Here is a 17,773-nt window from a genome sequence, read left to right on the forward strand (position 1 = left end):
CACAATATTTAATAAAGGAGCCCTTGAGACAAATTTTATGGTGATAATGACAATTCTAATATCATCTTGCTATATGCCAACTTACTATTCAAATAGCAGAAATGGCATGAACATCATTCTGGGTATTCTAAGGTTTTGATGTTACTATTAATGTAATTATGTTGAGTTGAGCTTTGCAAGAAGAGAGTTGTGATGGAAGATGGTAGGATGGTTAGTTTTTTGTTTGTTTGTTTGTTTGTTTTAGTATCATCCTGCTTCTACATACTGTTTTCCATGATTGAATAAGCAAATAAGCACTGGGCACTATACTGTGAGGAAAGGTGCAAGAAAATAATATTAATTCTTAAAGAGCCAAAAATTAATACGATTCTAATAAAATTTCCTTGTCAGCCACTTAAGGATTGTCAAGGAACCTTATGGTAAATCATTTGAAATAGATTAAATAGAATGAAACTGATTTCAGAACCCTTCTCCTCAAGAGCTCAGGGTATCTAGATGTTCTTACGAGCCTTCAAAACAAAGCTAAAGGAGAAAGTAAAGTAGGGAAAGGACTAGATACATGATTTTCATTTGAAATTCAGAGACAATGAGATACAGTGAAGGAAAAGTCTCACTAAAAGAAAACACTTGCATATGTATACACATGTCAACACATACATTCTCTCACACATACATAAAACCAAAGACATGGCAAGAACAACAGCCAGAACAAGTGCCTCCTGGACTAGAACCATACTGGCCTGCATGACATGAAATTTCAAAATTGGTAAACCCAGGCTCCTGCAATCATGATACACAGAGTCTGGCCAGAAAACCCAATGACAGAGGACATCCCCAAAGACAAACTGAGCCCAGCTGCTGGTTCAGTCTGACCTTCACCAGGGCTTCCTGCTCCATTTGTTGAAGATGGCCCTGCAAGGCATCCACCTGAGCTGCAGTCTGTTCCAAAATGTCCTGGAAGGACCTCTGCAGTTCATTCAGAAGCCTCAGCATCTGTCGATTCTGCTGAGGGGACAAGTCCTGGGCATGTTCCGAGATAAAGAACTGAATATCAAAAGCAAGAGCATCCAGCTGAGCTTTCCTTTCAGCCATAGGCTGTTTCAAATCCTAAGGTAAATGGAAAAAGGAAACAAAAAACAAAAAACCATGATACTTCCATTTCTCAGTTCATGAAGAAAACCAACAGAATCAGAGAGGCTAATTTCCTGTATTTTCATAACTGGCACTAATGATTCTAGGGCCAAATTAGAATTAAAGTCTCTCTTGGCCAGGTGCGGTGGCTCATGCCTGTAATCCCAGCACTTTGGGAGGCTGAGGTGGGCGGATCACAAGGTCAGGAGATGGAGACTGTCCTGGCTAACACAGTGAAACCCCGTCTCTACTAAAAATACAAAAAATTAGCCAGACATAGTGGCAGGCGCCTGTAGTCCCAGCTACTTGGGAGGCTGAGGCAGGAGAATGGCGTGAACCCAGGAGGCAGAGGTTGCGGTGAGCCGAGACTGCGCTACTGCACTCCAGCCTGGGTGACAGAGCAAGACTCCATCTCAAAAAAAAAAAAAAAGTCTCTCTCACTTTCAGTCTCTCCAAACTCCTCATAAATTAGAATTAAGTTCCCTTTACTGGACCTACCTTGATTTCCAAATACAGTAAGCAGCTCAATTATTTATGCTAGAATAATTATACTATTGTTAATCCAAAATATCTGTGAATTTTTTTTTTTTGATACAGAGTTTCGCTCTGTCACCCAGGCTGGAGTACAGGGGCGCCATCTCGGCTCACTGCAAGCTCTGCCTCCCAGGTTCATGCTATTCTCCTGCCTCAGCCTCTCGAGTAGCTGGGACTACAGGCGCCCGCCACCATGCCCGGCTAATTTTTTGTACTTTTAGTAGAGATGGGGTTTCACTGTGTTGGCAAGATGGTCTCGATCTCCTGACCTCGTGATCTGCCCGCCTTGGCCTCCCAAACTGTTGGGATTACAGGCGTGAGCCACCATGCCTGGCCCTTTTTTTTTTTTTGAAACAGAGTCTTGCTCTGTTGCCCAGGCTGGAGTGCAGTGGTACAATCTTGGCTCATTGCAACCTCTGCCTCACTGGTTCAAGCAATTCTTGTGCCTCTACCTCCTGAGTAGCTGGGCCTACAGGTACTCACCACCACGCCTGGCTAATTTTTTGTATTTTTAGTAGAGACAGGGTTTTGCCATGTTGGCCAGGCTTGTCTCGAACTCCCGGCCTCAAGTGATCTGCCCTCCTTGACCTCCCAAAGTGCTGAGATTACAGGCGTGAGCCACACGCCCGGCCATCAATTTTTTTAAAAAGTTTTGCAAAGTATAACATGAATTTCTGATCTGAGATGTACCTAATTGTACTTTCTTAGGTTCAAATTTCTATTTGTATCTGTCCAGCAATGAGTTACTGGTAGGCCAGTACTGAGAAAATATATAATTTGTTTATGATTCGCTAAAATTTTTGTTTTTTGAGACAAGATCTTGCTCTGTCACCCAGGCTGGAGTGCAGTGATGCATACAAAACTCAATGCAGCCTGGACCTCCTGGGCTCAAGCAATCCTCTCACCTCAGCCTTCCAAGTAGCTGGGACCACACGTGCGCACCACCATGCCCAGCTAATTTTTTAAGTTATCTGTAGACATGGTGTCTCACCACATTGCCCAGGCTGGTCTCAAACTCCCGGGCTTAAGTGATCCTTCCACTTAGCCTCCCAAAGTGCTGGGATTACAGGCATGAGCCACCATGCCCAGCCTAAATTTTGATTTTCTGAGTAAATGATGCTGTTTATACTATTTTTTAAACTGAAAGATTACACTCAGACTTTCTTGTTATAGTTATATTTTTCCCTTAAAGTAGTAAAAACTGTCCAAACACTAAAATCATCTGTTTTCAGACTATTAAAAACAAGTAATCTTCCCACATCTAGTGATTATCAATTATGTTATACTGGATCTCCATCACTTTGAAACTGAGAGTAGATCAATTGAGAGTAGTCAATCCTGCAGAACAGGCAGAAAGGGCTTCTTGAATATTTATCATAATGTTACAGTCGGTAGTTAGGCAGACATGAGCAGGGCATGAGAGGCCCTGCCCACCTCCACATCACCTGATGGTCACCTCCAAGAATGTCAGGTGACCATCAGGTGATGGTCAGGTGGTTGTTCAACCATCTCTCTAAAATAATAATTGGTTGCAGCGACAGCAGAGAAAGGCAGGCTCTCAATAGATAGAAAACACCTAAAGCTGGTGATTAGCAGCTTCCCGGTAAGATCTCAGGAGCTGGGCGAGTGGGCTCAAGCATGCGCACTAAGAGGCAAAGTGGCAGAGTTTAAACTGGTATATGAACTTCCTCTAAAAACGCTCGACTGGTAAGGGAAAAACGCCTCAAGTGAGCATGTATACAACTTTAGTAAACACACTGCACATGCGACCCCTCCCAAGTGCTAGCAGGTCACTGCACATGCAGACAGCCCACCCCAAGGGAAGAATCAGGGGAGGAGAAACGTAACCCCTGGAAGCATGCCAACATATAAAACCCCAAGTCAAAGGACAGACAGCACACTTGGATCTCTCAAGTTGCCCGTTTGGCCCTCTTCCAAGTGTACTTTACTTCCTTTCATTCCTGCTCTGAATTTTTTTTTTTTTTTTTGAGACAGAGTCGTGCTCTGTCACCCAGGCTGGAGTCCAGTGGCATGATCTCAGCTCATTGCAATCTCCACCTCCCGGGTTCAAGCGATTCTCCTGCCTCAGCCTCCCAAGTAACTGGGATTACAGGTGCCTGCCACCATGCCCAGCTAATTTTATATTTTTTTTTTAGTAGAGATGGGGTTTCACCACGTTGGCCAGGCTGCTCTTGAACTCCTGAACTTCAGGTGATCCTCCCACCTTCGCCTCCCAAAGTGTTGGGATTTATAGGCATGAGCCACCACGCCTGGCCCTAAAACTTTCTTTCTTTTTTTTTTTTTTTGAGATGGAGTTTCCCTCTTGTTGCCCAGGCTGGAGTGCAATGGCGCAACCTCGGCTCACCACAACCTCTGCCTCCCGGGTTCAAGTGATTCTCCTGCCTCAGCCTCCCGAGTAGCTGAGATTACAGTCATGTGCCACCACGCCTGGCTAATTTTGTATTTTTAGTAGACACGGGGTTTCTTCTTGTTGGTCAGGCTGGTCTCAAACTCCCGACCTCAGGTGATCCGCCCGCCTCGGCCTCCCAAAGTGCTGGGATTACAGGCGTGAGCCACCATGCCCAGCCCTAAAACTTTTAAATAAACTTTCACTCCTGCTCTAAAACTTGCCTCAGTCTCTCCCCCTGCCTTATGCCCCTTGGTCAAATTCTTTCGCCTGAGGAGGCAAGAACCGAGCTGCTGCAGACTCACATGGATTTGCCACTGCTAACAATAAGACAAAGCTTCCTTCCTCTGTGAACATGATAATTTAGGAAACTATCACTAGAAAAACAAGGCTCAGACTGTTGTTCTCTGCTACAAGAGGATTCATATGTTATAACTAGGGGAGGGCACCAATGCATGAAATGCTCTATGTCTCTATGTTTTTATATCTCACACTATGTCATGGTAATTTTTTTCATGCTTGCTTCTTTGTAATATCTTAGCAAACAGATAAAGGCTGAATAAAGTCTCAAACTCTCTCCCTCAGTGATATCTTTGGATAAAGGGTATAAAAAGAGGAGGCAGGTCAACTCTTACATGATAAAGAGGGATGAGATTGTGTATAAGGTTGATCATGGACAAACTTTTATGTCTGATTCTCTTAAGATTGGGGAAGAGGGAGAAGATAGAACAGAAGGAGGGGACATTTCTAGTTCCGTTCTGACATTCTAAAAAGTTGAAGGAGAGGGGTATCTCTCTATAGCAGAGGGTTGATAAACCACTGTAATACCTCAAATAATCTTAAATAGAACAAAAAAAGAGAACAATATTGGGGAGAAAACTCTCTGGCTCACATGTGTCTCATGGTCTTTTCTCTCATTGACTAATAAAAATAATCAATTAATCTGGGGCTTAAGAAGAAGAAAAGCAACTCTCTAGAGCAGGGGGGTCAACAAACTATGGCCCCCAAGCAAAATCTGGTCTATCACGTGTTTTTTTGTAAATAAAGTTTTATTGGAACATAGCCATAGCCATTTGTTTATGTACTATTTATGGCTGCTTTAATTTTGAGTGATTGCAACAGAAATAGGTCTTTTGCATATGGTTCATAAAGCCTATAATATTTATTATCTGGCCCTTTATTTAAAAAGTTTGCTGGCCAGACGCGGTGGCTCATGTCTGTAATCCCAGCATTTTGGGAGGCCAAGGTGGGTGGATTGCCTGAGGTCAGGAGTTCGAGACCACTCTACGCAACATGGTGAAACCCCTCTCTACTGAAAATACAAAAAATTTAGCCTGGCATGGTGGTGGGTGCCTGTAATCCCAGCTACTTGGGAGGCTGAGGCAGGAGAATGGAGGTTGCAGTGAGCTGAGATCGCACCACTGCACTCCAGCCTGGGTGACAGAGAGAGACTCTGTCTCAAAAAAAAAAAAAAAAAAAAAGTTTGCCAACCCATGCTGTAAATAACCAATCAAAAACTCTCCTGAGTTCAGTCATGGTGGAAAGCACTGCGGCGATTTCACAGGAACTTAGAATTACCATTTGACCTAGCAATCCCGTTATTGGGTATATACCCAAAGGAATGTAAATCATTCTATCATAAAGACACATGTGTGTGTATGTTCAGTACAGCACTATTCACAATAGCAAAGATATGGAATCAACCTAAATGCCCATCAATGGTACACTGGATAAAGAAAATGTGGACACCACATTTTATGGAATACTATCCAGCCATAAGAAAGAACGAGATCATATCCTTTAAAGCAATATGGATGGAGCTGGAGGCCATTATCCCAAGCAAACTAACATAGGAACAGAAAGCCAAATATGGCATGTTCTCACTTATAAGTGGAAGCCAAACAAGAACACATGGATACTAGGAGGGGAACAACAGATACTGGGGCCTACTTGAGGGTGAGGGGGTGGGAGCAGAGACAGGATCAGAAAAAATACTTATTGGGTACTATGCTTATTACCCAGGTGATAAAATTATCTGTATATCAAACCCTCATGACATGCAGTTTACCTATATAACAAACCTGCACATGTACCCCTGAAAACAACAACAAAAAATCTCCTGAAACTGGTATGTGTGTGTGCACGTAGGATTGGATCGTGGTCAAAAAAGAAACAAAGGACGGATCCTAGATGCTCATTTATAAAGAGAGGATGAGATTGATAATAACAGGTCATTCAGTAGATGGTCTCTCAGAGAATAGCTGAAAGGAGAAATGATCATTATCACTGAAGCTCCAGGGATACGATTTTTTTAATTTTAAGACGGAGTTTCGTTCTTGTTGCCCAAGCTGGAGTGCAATGGCGCGGTCTTGGCTCACTGCAACCTCTGCTTCCCGGGTTCAAGCGATTCTCCTGCCTCAGGCTCCCAAGTAGCTGGGATTACGGGTGCCTGCCACACCGCCCGGCTAATTTTTTTGTATTTTTAATAGAGACGGGGTTTCACCATGTTGGCCAGGCTGGTGTTGAACTCCTAACCTCAGGTGATCTGCCCGCCTCGGCCTCCCAAAATGCTGGTATTACAGGTGTGAGCTGCCATGCCCAGCCAGGGATATGATAATTATAAACCTAAACATAGCTGACTTTATTTATAAAATGGAAAATCAGACTTTCTAAGAAAGATAAATGGCCGGGTGTGGTGGCTCACACCTGTAATCCCAGCACTTTGGGAGGCCGAGGTGGGCGGATCACCTGAGATCAGGAGTTCGAAACCAGCCTGGCCAACATGGTGAAACCCCGTCTCTACTAAAAATACAAAAATGAGCCGGGCGTGGAGGTAGGCGCCTATAGTCCCATCTACTCGGGAGGTTGAGGCAGGAGAATCGCTTGAACCCAGGAGGCGGAGGTTGCAGTGAGCTGGGATTGTGCCACTGCACTCCAGCTTGGGTGACAGAGCAAGACTCCGTCTCAAAAAAAAAAAAAAAAAAAAGATAAATATGGATACTGGTTTGCCTAGCAGGGAAATAAAATTGATACAACTCAAAGGACAAAGAAAACGTGCTTGAGTTTACCTCATACTGTTGGAGACAGTGGTTCAGGCTGTCAACATCTATTTCACTGTTAGATCCCTTGCTGTTCAGAATAAGATTTTTATTGCCAACCCAGGCTCTCAGATCTTGAAGTCGGCTTTCTAGCTGTGTGTGCTGATTTAACACTTTAGTCTAAGAAATAAATGGAAAATCACATTATGAAAATCTCCCAGCCACCCAGACTTTGTGAGCCTTTATGAATAAAAGCAAAATGCTACCTTTTCTATTTCCACAGCATTCTGGAAGTGGAGTAGCCTGGAATTCCAAGTGTCACTCACAGAGCTGAGAGACTTCTGAAGATTCTTGGCATCTTTCTCTAGAGCCTTCAACAGTTGAGCAGGAACTTCTTGAGGCTGGCTGATGATAATCTGATTCACACACTCCAACTCCTGACTGACCAAGGTGGTCAGATCCTTTAACTCCCTGTCTAATACCTGAGGGAATAAAGTGGAGTTACCTATAAAAGCAAGACTAGAAACCCTCTGGGAATCAGCTGTGAACACATTTCTCTCTCACCCCATGTCTACACACACTTTAGGGCTTAGAAAATGTTTTTATGTACATTCATTAGCTTACTTGGTTCTCACAATCACTAATTCATGAGGTAGGCAAGGTAGATGTTACTGTTCTGGATTTACAGAAGAGATGCCTCATTGCTTAAAAAAAAATGTGAATGGTGTCCAAGGTCACCCAGCTGGTAAGCAGTACAGCCAGGACTTGGATTCAGGTTTTCTCACTCAGTGCAGTGTGCTCCCTCCACTGTAACTTGCTGCCTCTCTGAGAGTGTCATTATGCCTTTCCCCAAGGAGCAGCTGTGCAGAATTAATGTGCTACAAAATAAACCGAACGGATGACTCTTCCACTCTAAATTCCAGGGTCATGGAACCAAAGAATACAAAGCTAACCCCAACCAGCTTTTCCACTCATCTAGTCTGTAATATTCTGGTCCTCAACAGATAAGCCGGAAATAAGCTGTGGAAGAACCTGACATAGTTCTTTGGGGCATCATCCTCAGCCCCGGTTCAGCCACCCTACCCAAGGCCACACACTAGATATTGAGAGAACCAGTAAACCACTACAATCTGTCTTCATGGTGACTCCAATCCTATGACAACTCTTAACCTCCAATTTCAGTGAAATAGCCACTCTTCCTCCCTCTCAAGGCTGTCTTTCTATGTTTTTAGGGGACTGGTTCTATCAGTTATCACTTCCTCTCTCTTCTAACTTCAAGTTCTCCCTTTTAATTGGTTCTTTCTCCTCAGTCCAAAACCCATTCAAAACATTCCTTTCAATCCATCTCCTTCGAGTAGTGTCCCACCTCATTCCTTGCCTGTACCTAAGACTTCTGGAAAGAAGGATCTATATTAATTGTCTCTACTTTCCAACCTCCCATTTCTTCCAGCTGCAAGTTAGTTTATATCCCGTCACTCCACTGAAACTGTTCAAAGTCACCAATAACTTTCAGGAGCTGAATCTCCCCTTCAGTCCTCATTGTACTCAATCTCCCTGTGGCAGTTACTAGGGCTGACTCCTCCTCCTTTGGTTTCTGTGAGACGAGTGTTTCCAGGTCTTCTTCAGAGATCTCCAGTTAGACTTTTTCAATCTATTTTTGTTGTTGTTGTTTCTTTGTTGGTCCTTTAAATGGCAGTGCTTTTGAATATATTTTTCTTTCTTTTTTTTAAGACAGGGTCTCACTCCGTCTCCCAGACTGGAGTGCAGTGATGCATTCATAGCTCAATACAACCTCAAACTCCTGGGCTCAGGCAAATCCTCCTGCCTCAGCTTCCTGAGTGGCTGGGACTAGGGTGTATACCACCAGGCTTGGCTAATTTCTTACTGTGTTGCCCAGGATGGTCTCAAACTCCTGGGCTCAAGCAATCCTCTTGTCTTGGCCTACCAAAGTGCTGGGATTATAGGCATGAGCCACTGTGACTGGCCCTCAGTATGTTTTTCTTCCTAAATAGTCTGTATTTTGTCCAAGTTTCTTTTTCTTTGTTTTAGCCTCTCCTTTTGTATCAGAAGCTTTCTGGATGCTGAAGTGGAGTGTAATGCCCTAAAAAGCTGACTACAAACTCTGCTGGCTGTAGTCTTCACTGAGGGTGATGGAGCTGGGCCATACAGTTGGGAAACCACTTATATCAGTACCATTAGGTCTTCCCCCTTGGGCTGGTCAAACCATAGGGGGAGCAAGGATATAGCTCAAAATTCAGTATGTATGTGAACTTCCAGTTAATCCTACTGATTTCTGTATGGAATATTTACCTTCAATAAATGGCTGCTCTCCCTAGTCAAGAGACACTTTGAATTACTTTCCTCAGAGAATGAACATCCAGTCTTTTGTTAGAGCACAGCACAAGCAGTTGCCAGGCTATGTGAAGTAAGCTGAAAATCTCAAGGTCTAATTGCTTCTTAAACAGACTTTAAACCAATTATAAGCCCGTTTGCATATCCATTTTCATCTCTTTCTGGTGCTCCCAATTTTTGAGGCTTTGGGGAGTTCTGTAGTGTAAATCAGGTTGTTCCTTAGCTTCCTCCACTTTAAGTTGAGGATCTGGTTTACTCTAGCTTGCTAAGGTAGTTATCGCCTCATCCAGCTGCTTTCTAACTTCTAAAATTTTACTGCTGTTTTCTCCTCTCTTGCTCTTTTATGAATTTATGCACTAAAAAAAAACAACAACCCAAAAAACCTTTTTCCTGATGTCTTAGTATAGTTTTAGGAAGTAAGAGAGATTAACTTACATATCTAATCTACTGTTTTAAGCCTCCAACATTTCTTGCTTGAATTACTGCAATAGTTTCCTAACCAATCACTCTGCCTTTGAACTTACCTAAATCAATCCAAAACCACGCAGATAACAATTGGTAGGGCCGGGCGTGGTGGCTCACACCTGTAATCCTAGCACTTTGGGAGGTCGAGGAGGGCAGATCACGAGGTCAGGAGATCAAGACCATCTTGGCTAACACAGTGAAACCCCATCTCTACTAAATATACAAAAAATTAGCTGGGCGTGGCGGCAGGCGCCTGTAGTCCCGGCTACTCGGGAGGCTGAGGCAGGAGAATGGCGGAAACCCGGGAGGCGGAGCTTGCAGTGAGCCGAGATCACGCCACTGCACTCCAGCCTGGGCAACAGAGTGAGACTCCATCTCAAAACACACACACACACACACACAAAAACCCACAACAAACAAACAAACAAGAAAAATTAGCCAGGCGTGGCGGCAGGTGCCTATAGTCGCAGCTATTCGGGAGGCTGAAGCAGGGGAATTGCTTGAACCCGGGAGGCGGAGGTTGCAGTGAGCTGAGATCACCGCTACTGCACTCCACCCTGGGTGACAGAGCAAGACTCTATCTCAAAAAAAAAGGTAGTAATTACATTCATAGCCAAATCCGAGGTCTGTTCAAGTTTATCCTTTATAAATTTTATCCAGTCTATCCAAATGTAGCCCATCCCATAATTACCTGACAAGGGTCTGAGATTGTTTACCCTAGAATAGAGTGCAAGCAGGTTCTAGTAAGTCTTGAAATCTTCAAGGAAGATGGAGGCAGCTATCTTGAAGCTGGTGTCTGTGGTGGAAGTCTCTGGGAACTTACCTTGGCCTGACACAGCAGATCCTGTAGTTCTGCCAGGTTTAGCTCCAAAGGTTGAATCTGTTTGGTCCTCATTTCAATGTTCCGTAACAGAGACAGATAGGATACTAGCTTTTCATCATGTTCTAAACAGAGTTGCCGGGTAAATACATTCTGTGGAGCCAAAAAGAAAGCTGACTCAGTTCTGACGTTCTCCTGTAAGTCAGCTTTAAAGCAGGCAGGGGTTTTTGTTAGACAAATAGAAGCAATTTTTACTGCACATAGAGTGGGATAAAATAAAACATTTTGTTTAAGTCATTTCAAATCAATAGACAAAGGTGATTTTACCAATTTCCTCAGAGAGCAGAAGCTCAGAGCTATCAATCTACAAGCATCATTTTACCAAAATTTCCAAAAGCTATTCTGATTTCAGGTAGCATCATCCTAGTATTTCTATTAGCTCGTTTGTATTTAAAACCCTTGCAGATTTCAGAAAGACATTCAGAGCCAATGCCTAATTTTCCAACAACTTTGCTACAAACAGATGATGATAAACTAAGTTATATCTTAGAGAATCATCTAGTGCCTTAAAATGTATAGAGGCATACAATTACACATATGTAAACTCTGTACCCAGTTAAGAATTTTAGCATTAAACTAATTGTATCTTAAAAGAAAAAAAAAAAGCACACCACTGACCTGAGTTGCTCTGAAGGGCTCTGGGTTTACACCTCCATTTCCCTTTCCTTCAGGTGCAGTCATGAAGGGAGTTTGTTCACTGCCAGGGCTTTCTCTGAGCTTTTCCTGTGGTGTCTTCTCTGTCTTCACTGCAGAGCATACTGTTAGGGACACTGTCCTTTCTTCACTGGTCTCTAGAACAGTAGGACTAATGATGGCATTCTGTTGCCCTGTATTCTCTTTTTGAGACACTCCTTTGAATAGTTTCTCTGGAAGAAAGGATCCCAAGACTCTGGAACCTCTTTGAGTCACTATGTCCTCAATGGATCCTGCTTCTAGACCTGCAACATTAGGGTTTGCCATTTCTAGAAATTTCTCTCCAGTTAGTTCCTGTGTTGCTATTTCAGATTTGAGAGTTCCACAAAGTTTATCATCACTTTTGCTGCCCTGATGATGAAGGTCTTTTCTGTCTGAGAATTCTAGATACCTGACTTCTTTTGAATCTGGTCTAGAAACTGTGATTTCTTCCAATTTAAGACCTCTTGCTGGGTCAAAAGATACTTCTTGGTATGACTTTTCTTTACATTCATTAGATGAGGAAATTTGATGTTTGGTTTCCTTAGTTTTTGAAGTAACCCAGGAATCTTGATGATAGTTGGTCTCCTGTCTGGTGGTTCCTTGGAAAGACTTGTCTGTTTTGGAAATTTGGGATGGGCCTGTCACTTGGGCTTTTCCATCTGATTCCTGGTAGTGCAATCCTTCAGGTCTTGGGGTCATACAAGGGAATGGTTCACTCTGGGCCCCACAGGCAATTTCTCGAGATAAGTTTTCTTCTGGTTTTAAAGTCAAGCAGAGACTTAAATTGTTTACTTTTCCTTCATTGGCCTGTTTAGAGCTGAAGAGTGTTAAAGCATCTAGATGTTTTACAGAAATTCCTTGAGGTACCACTTGGGAAGAGGACTCTTCAATTTTAAAAGTAATAGAAAATCCCATTTCTGTATCAGCTTCTTTCCCTTTTTCACTTGAGGTCATTTCCCTAGGTTGGCTCTTTATATGGGAGTCATGCTCATCTCTAATGGCAGTTTCCTGATACAACTTTTCTTCAGAAAGAAATGCTGGTTTGCATGTTCTGATACTTTCTTCTACAATCACCTCCCTCTTCTCTCTCTTACTTTTCACCCCAGCATTCATTGGTTGCTGCAAAACCTGCTCACTCGGCAATTTGCCTGATGTTTCACAATATGTTTCTTGTACTTCCAAAATCACTTCCCCTTGATTTTCTCTTATTTCTTCAGAATCTAGACATGAGGTAGACTGCTTCATATGAGAAATAATTTCTATTTTTGTCACTGCTTTTTCCTGCTCTTCATTTGTATCATTTCCCATGTTATTTCTAGCCACTTCTTTGAGTTTAAAATCACAAACTTCAGAGTAAGGGTGTGTCAATGACACTTGGCCCAAGGATTTACCTTTAAGATTATGAGGATTTATGATACTGATAAATTCTTTAGCATCTGAAGACATTCTTGGCTTACGTTGATCCTTGCACCCAAATTCCTTTAAGGAAATTTCCCTGCTCTTTTTTGCCTGCTCCCCATCAGAAACTCTCACTTTAACCTTTTCTTGTGCAGACTGATTTTCAACTTGAAATAATCTCTCACTCTCTTCTACTTTATTACAACTCATTTCAGCAGTCTGATTACAAGCAATTAACATATCCTTTCTTAGAAATTCATTTTGTAATGCACACACTTCAATCCCTGCTTGCTTTTCAATCTGAGCCCTGTGATCGCTGAACTCTGAACTATCTATTTGGATCATATTTGCCAGTTCAGGGCTGATCAGTCTTTTCTCAATAGCTTCTACTAAAGTCACTCTCTGATCACTAAATATGTCAACAATTCCTCCATTTAACACCTGATGAGATGCAATAATTCTGACCATGTTTTCATCCACCAGTTTCTCTTCCAAAGCTGATGCCAATGTCAGTCTTTTTCCAGTAGCAGTATCTATGATTCCACCAGTATTTGCCTGGGCTTCTAGAACCTTCAGCGTAGATGCAAAGTCTACTTTTCCAAGCTGAATTGCTTGAGACAATGTAAGCACTTTGTCGCTCACCCCATCTTTAATGTCTGAGAAGGGAATTACTTCTAGATATCTTTGTCCAGATTCAATATCAATCTTACATTTCTTGACTAATTCTGAGTAGGGGACAATTCTGCAGTTCTCGGGATCTACAATGCCATGCATCATTCCTGGAGACAATACTGCTTCATTAGTTAACAGTCCTTCTTTTTCAGCTTCTGCCAAGGTCAATCTCTGACCAGAAATGAGATCCACAAAGTTTCCAGTAAAGGCCTGAACCTCCTGGATTTCTCTTTTCAGGTCTGGGGTAATAAGATCTAATTTTATGGCTTTAGGGAGGGAAACATTTTCCTTTGTTTCAGGATTAAAAATCTGATGGATGTTTAAGTTCTCAACTCTTTTGAGTTTCTCGGCTAAATCTTCACCAATTAAGCCATGTCTGAAGGCATTATCAACAGAAAGTCTCATCCCAGATATATGGTGAATGATACCTCCATCTACCACTTGCTTAGTCAACAAACGAACGGCCTCCTCTCTCTCCAAAAGACCTCTGTCAATGGACTGCACAACTGTTAAAGGTGCTTTACTATCAGGGTCTATAAGTCCTGTTGTTTCCATTTGTAAACTAATTAATCTCTCCCTAACTGTTTTTTCAGCATCTCTACCTTTGGAAGCTTTCTCCAGATTTATAAGTTCTGGCTGGTCAGCAACGTCCACCAAGCCAAGAGTTGAGGCCAAAGTTACTGAAACTTTTTTGCCTCGTTTCAGATCAATAATTCCACCAGTCACCACCTGCCTCTCTAAAATTCTGGTGGCTGTTTCCTTGTCAAGAAGTCCAACTGTAACTGCATCCTTTACAGAGCACAGTGTCTGGGTACGGGGGTCTAAGACACCACTTATAGCTTTGTCTGCCATGAGGACATTATGTAATAATTTCTCATCCATCAGACCTTCATTAATGACTTCTTCAGTTGTCAAAGACTCACAAGTCTGAGAGTCAAAGAACCCCTGAAACATGTTCAGCTTCTCCATAAGCTTCACGGCAGTGTGACTTGGCACAATGCCTCGGGATATTGCTTCATTTAGTAAGAGCTTTTGACCTGTTTGTTCATGAAAGATACCACCATCTAGTAACTGTGCAGATAATACATTTAAGGTAGCTTCTTCAAGCAATTCTAATGGATGACTGAATGACAGAAAAATTTCCCTGCCACTATCTTCCTCATCGGTTTTTTCTGACATCATCATACTACCACCTGCGATGTTCTGTGCTTCTTGACTTTCTTTATGGTCATCCTTAGCCAGAAATGTTTTCTTTAACATTTCCTTTTTGTCCAGAGGATGAACATTCCCATCAGTTTCAGACTTTAGTTCTAACTTTATACCTAGAGTTTTCTTTACCTGAACTTGTGACTTTTTGCTTTGGGGTTTTATGTGAGATCCTCCAGTTTCATCATGAATATATTCAGTCTCAAGAGTGTGTGCTTGTTCATTCTGACATGTAAAGGAAGTGTTTCTTAGAGGTTGATGTTCTTTCTTTGGTGTTTCAACAGAAAAAACATCTTTGTCAACCACCAACGGCACACCTTCCGCCTCAGCAGGAGGTATGGTCAGGAGGTGTCCCCTGCTGGCATTTTCTCTGATAGACACTGCTGTTTGGTCTTCCCTTTTGGTACCTATCAACTGCCTTTGTACCTCTAATTTGACTTTATTTATTACCTTCAAAGCATCAATGTTTGGATTTCTCTCTTTTTGTTCTACAAACAGATCCTGTTCAGGGTTCTCTACAGAAGAATCTTCTGTTTCTACAGTGGTCTTTTTGCCTTTTTCTGTAGTGCAATCTTCCCGATCGGGATGTTCTTTGTTCTGAGAAGAAAACTGGAACTCAGGCAGCCTCACAGTCCACCCATCGCTGAAAGTTCCTGAGATTTTCACATTAGCTGATTCTTGCAATCCCTCAGGAGTTTTTTGCCTTTGATGCCCAATTTCAACCATTTTTGGAGGACTTGTTTGATACTCATCTCTGGATGTCAGTGTCTCCATCAGCTCTTTATCTAACAGAAGCAGCCTCTGTCCATTTTGCACATTAATATAGCTGTGAGTCATCAGCTGGAACAACAGATTCTCACTCTGGCTTGCTATGGCCTTAGGGTGGCTCTTGCTGCACGGTAGAACTGCTGCTCCAGGATTAATATTTTGTTCTGCAGAGTCTGCTAGTTGCATGTGGGGCATCACATCAGGTATACAAATCGATTTTAAGTTATTGGCAAGATCTCGATCCAGGATACCACTTTCTATTGCTTTCTTCCAGGACAAAATCTCTGTGGTTGCTGGTAGAAACAGAGCCTTAATATGCTGTCGGTTACTAAGGATTTTATGTGCTAGTTCAGTAGACACAATACCTTGTTCTAGGGCATCTGTAATTGGGAGGATCTCTCCAGATTCAGGCCACAGCAACCCCATGAATGACCAGAGGGACTCCAGAATCACAAGGGCGATCTTAGCAGCTACTAGATCATTGCTCACTGCTTCATCTATTGTTAGCCTTTGCCCCGTGACAGTGTCTATGATGCCTCCTGTCTGAAGCTGCCTTATGAGGATAGCACAGGCCATATCTTGGTCAATCAGATTATGTCTTACAGCCTCTTCCACTGTAAGTCTGTGTCCTGTTCTTGGATCTACTATGCCACCAGCAAAAAGCTGAGCTTCCAGCAACCGGACAGTGACCTGCCTATCTATTAGCCCTTCCTGAACTGCACGGAAAATGCTAACCTTCCGGCCTGATTTCAAGCTCACCATCCCACCTGCCAATTGTTTGACAGGCAGTAATTTGAATCCTGATTCCTGGTGGACAATACATCGCTGCATCAGATCCAGCAAACCAATTTTCTCAGCTGTGTTAGGGTCTATCAAATTCTTGGATGTTCTAAGATAAGACTCTAATACTGAATGAAGCCATGCAGAAATGAGGCCTTGATGAAAAGCCTCTTCCAGGTTAATACAGTTCTCACTAGGGGAAAGACTGAAACCTCCAGTTGCCAGGTGAGCTTCTAAGATTTTCAGTCCAACTCTCTCACTGATTATTCTCTTTTCAATTGCTTCCACCACAGAAAGAGGGCCTCTGCTCTCAGTAAGCCTGCTTATTAAGGCCAGGGCATCCTGTAGCTCCCGGAGCTGCTGGTACATCTGGGGATTAATAAGGTTTCTGGCTATGCCCTCCTCCAAAGAGAGGTTTTCACCCGTCTCAGGGGCAATGAGGCCAGACATGATAACCTGAGATTCCAGAAGCACTAGGCCTGTGTCTTGGTCAAGGAGGCCCTTTTGCATGGCTTTGAAGATGGGAAATATCTCCACTGTGCCTAGGTCAATCACCCCAGCAACTGCTCTGCATTCCTAAAAAAAAAAAAAAAAAAAAAAAAAGGAGAAGAGAAGAAAAAGAAAACTGAATCAGAGCCAATGGCAAAGCACAACTATTGAAAGGAGTCATTCAAAGAACTATAGTATACAGGCCAGGCATAGTGGCTCACGCCTATAATCTGCCCAAGGCAGGCAAATCATGATGTCAGGAGTTTGAGACCAGCCTGACCAACATGGTGAAAAACCCATCTCTACTAAAAATACAAAAATTAGCTGGGTGTGGTGCACACCTGTAATCCCAGCTACTCAGGAGGCTGAAGCAGGAGAATGGCTTGAACCCGGGAGGTGGAGGTTGTAGTGAGCTGAGATTGCATCACTGCACTCCAGCCTGGGCAACAGAGCGAGACTCTGTCTCAAAAAAAAAAAAAAAAAAAAAAAAAAAAAAAAAAAAGTACTACAGTATATGAAATTCTGACCACAAGGAAAACCCAGCATGGGATAAGCCCCAACATGTAGGAAATATTCTGAAGCAAGCCACCCGGTGTTAAGACTAAAAAAGAGTTTTTCTAAACTGCAGAATGTTTAATAGGTCAGAAGTTCCTAGATTACTTGAGAGATAGTGGCATTAAGCATATCTGAGTGACAAGCTCTACAGGGTGGTAAGCAGTGAAAATGATAGGATTTAATCTTATTTCTAAGACTAAATCATCATAAATGTTCTTAAAGACATGTAACAGTTCCCCCAAAGTGAGAATTCAATGCCATACAACAAGTTTTTGGTGTTGCAAACCACACAGAAGACTCTGGAAGTAGCAATTCCCTGCTGATGAGCACAGCAGGACTGGTCCATAGAATAAGAGAGATTTATGCAGCCCAAAAGCTCCAGAACAATTGTGCATCCCGTAAACAGGCCTGTGTATACTACTC

The 17,773-nt window shown here is 42.6% G+C and overlaps 1 protein-coding gene across 39 annotated transcripts in view; it reads right to left on the bottom strand.

Moving 5' to 3' along the window:
- Window positions 1-17,773, bottom strand: part of MACF1 (microtubule actin crosslinking factor 1) — a 378,870-nt gene that overhangs the window by 138,413 nt on the left and 222,684 nt on the right. For 31 of the 39 annotated variants that reach the window (XM_063782390.1, XM_063782385.1, XM_063782389.1 and 28 more), the window contains 5 exons: window positions 11,426-16,882; window positions 10,751-10,900; window positions 7,377-7,592; window positions 7,141-7,290; window positions 874-1,107 (listed from right to left, as the gene is read on the bottom strand). The exons of the other annotated variants lie outside the window; for them this stretch is intronic. In XM_063782390.1, the coding sequence (XP_063638460.1) occupies window positions 874-1,107; window positions 7,141-7,290; window positions 7,377-7,592; window positions 10,751-10,900; window positions 11,426-16,882 (6,207 nt within the window). The remainder of the gene's footprint in view (window positions 1-873; window positions 1,108-7,140; window positions 7,291-7,376; window positions 7,593-10,750; window positions 10,901-11,425; window positions 16,883-17,773) is intronic. 39 annotated transcript variants of the gene reach the window in all.

Source organism: Pan troglodytes, chromosome 1 (assembly GCF_028858775.2).
Source record: "Pan troglodytes isolate AG18354 chromosome 1, NHGRI_mPanTro3-v2.0_pri, whole genome shotgun sequence".
Classification (NCBI taxonomy): Eukaryota; Metazoa; Chordata; class Mammalia; order Primates; family Hominidae; genus Pan; species Pan troglodytes.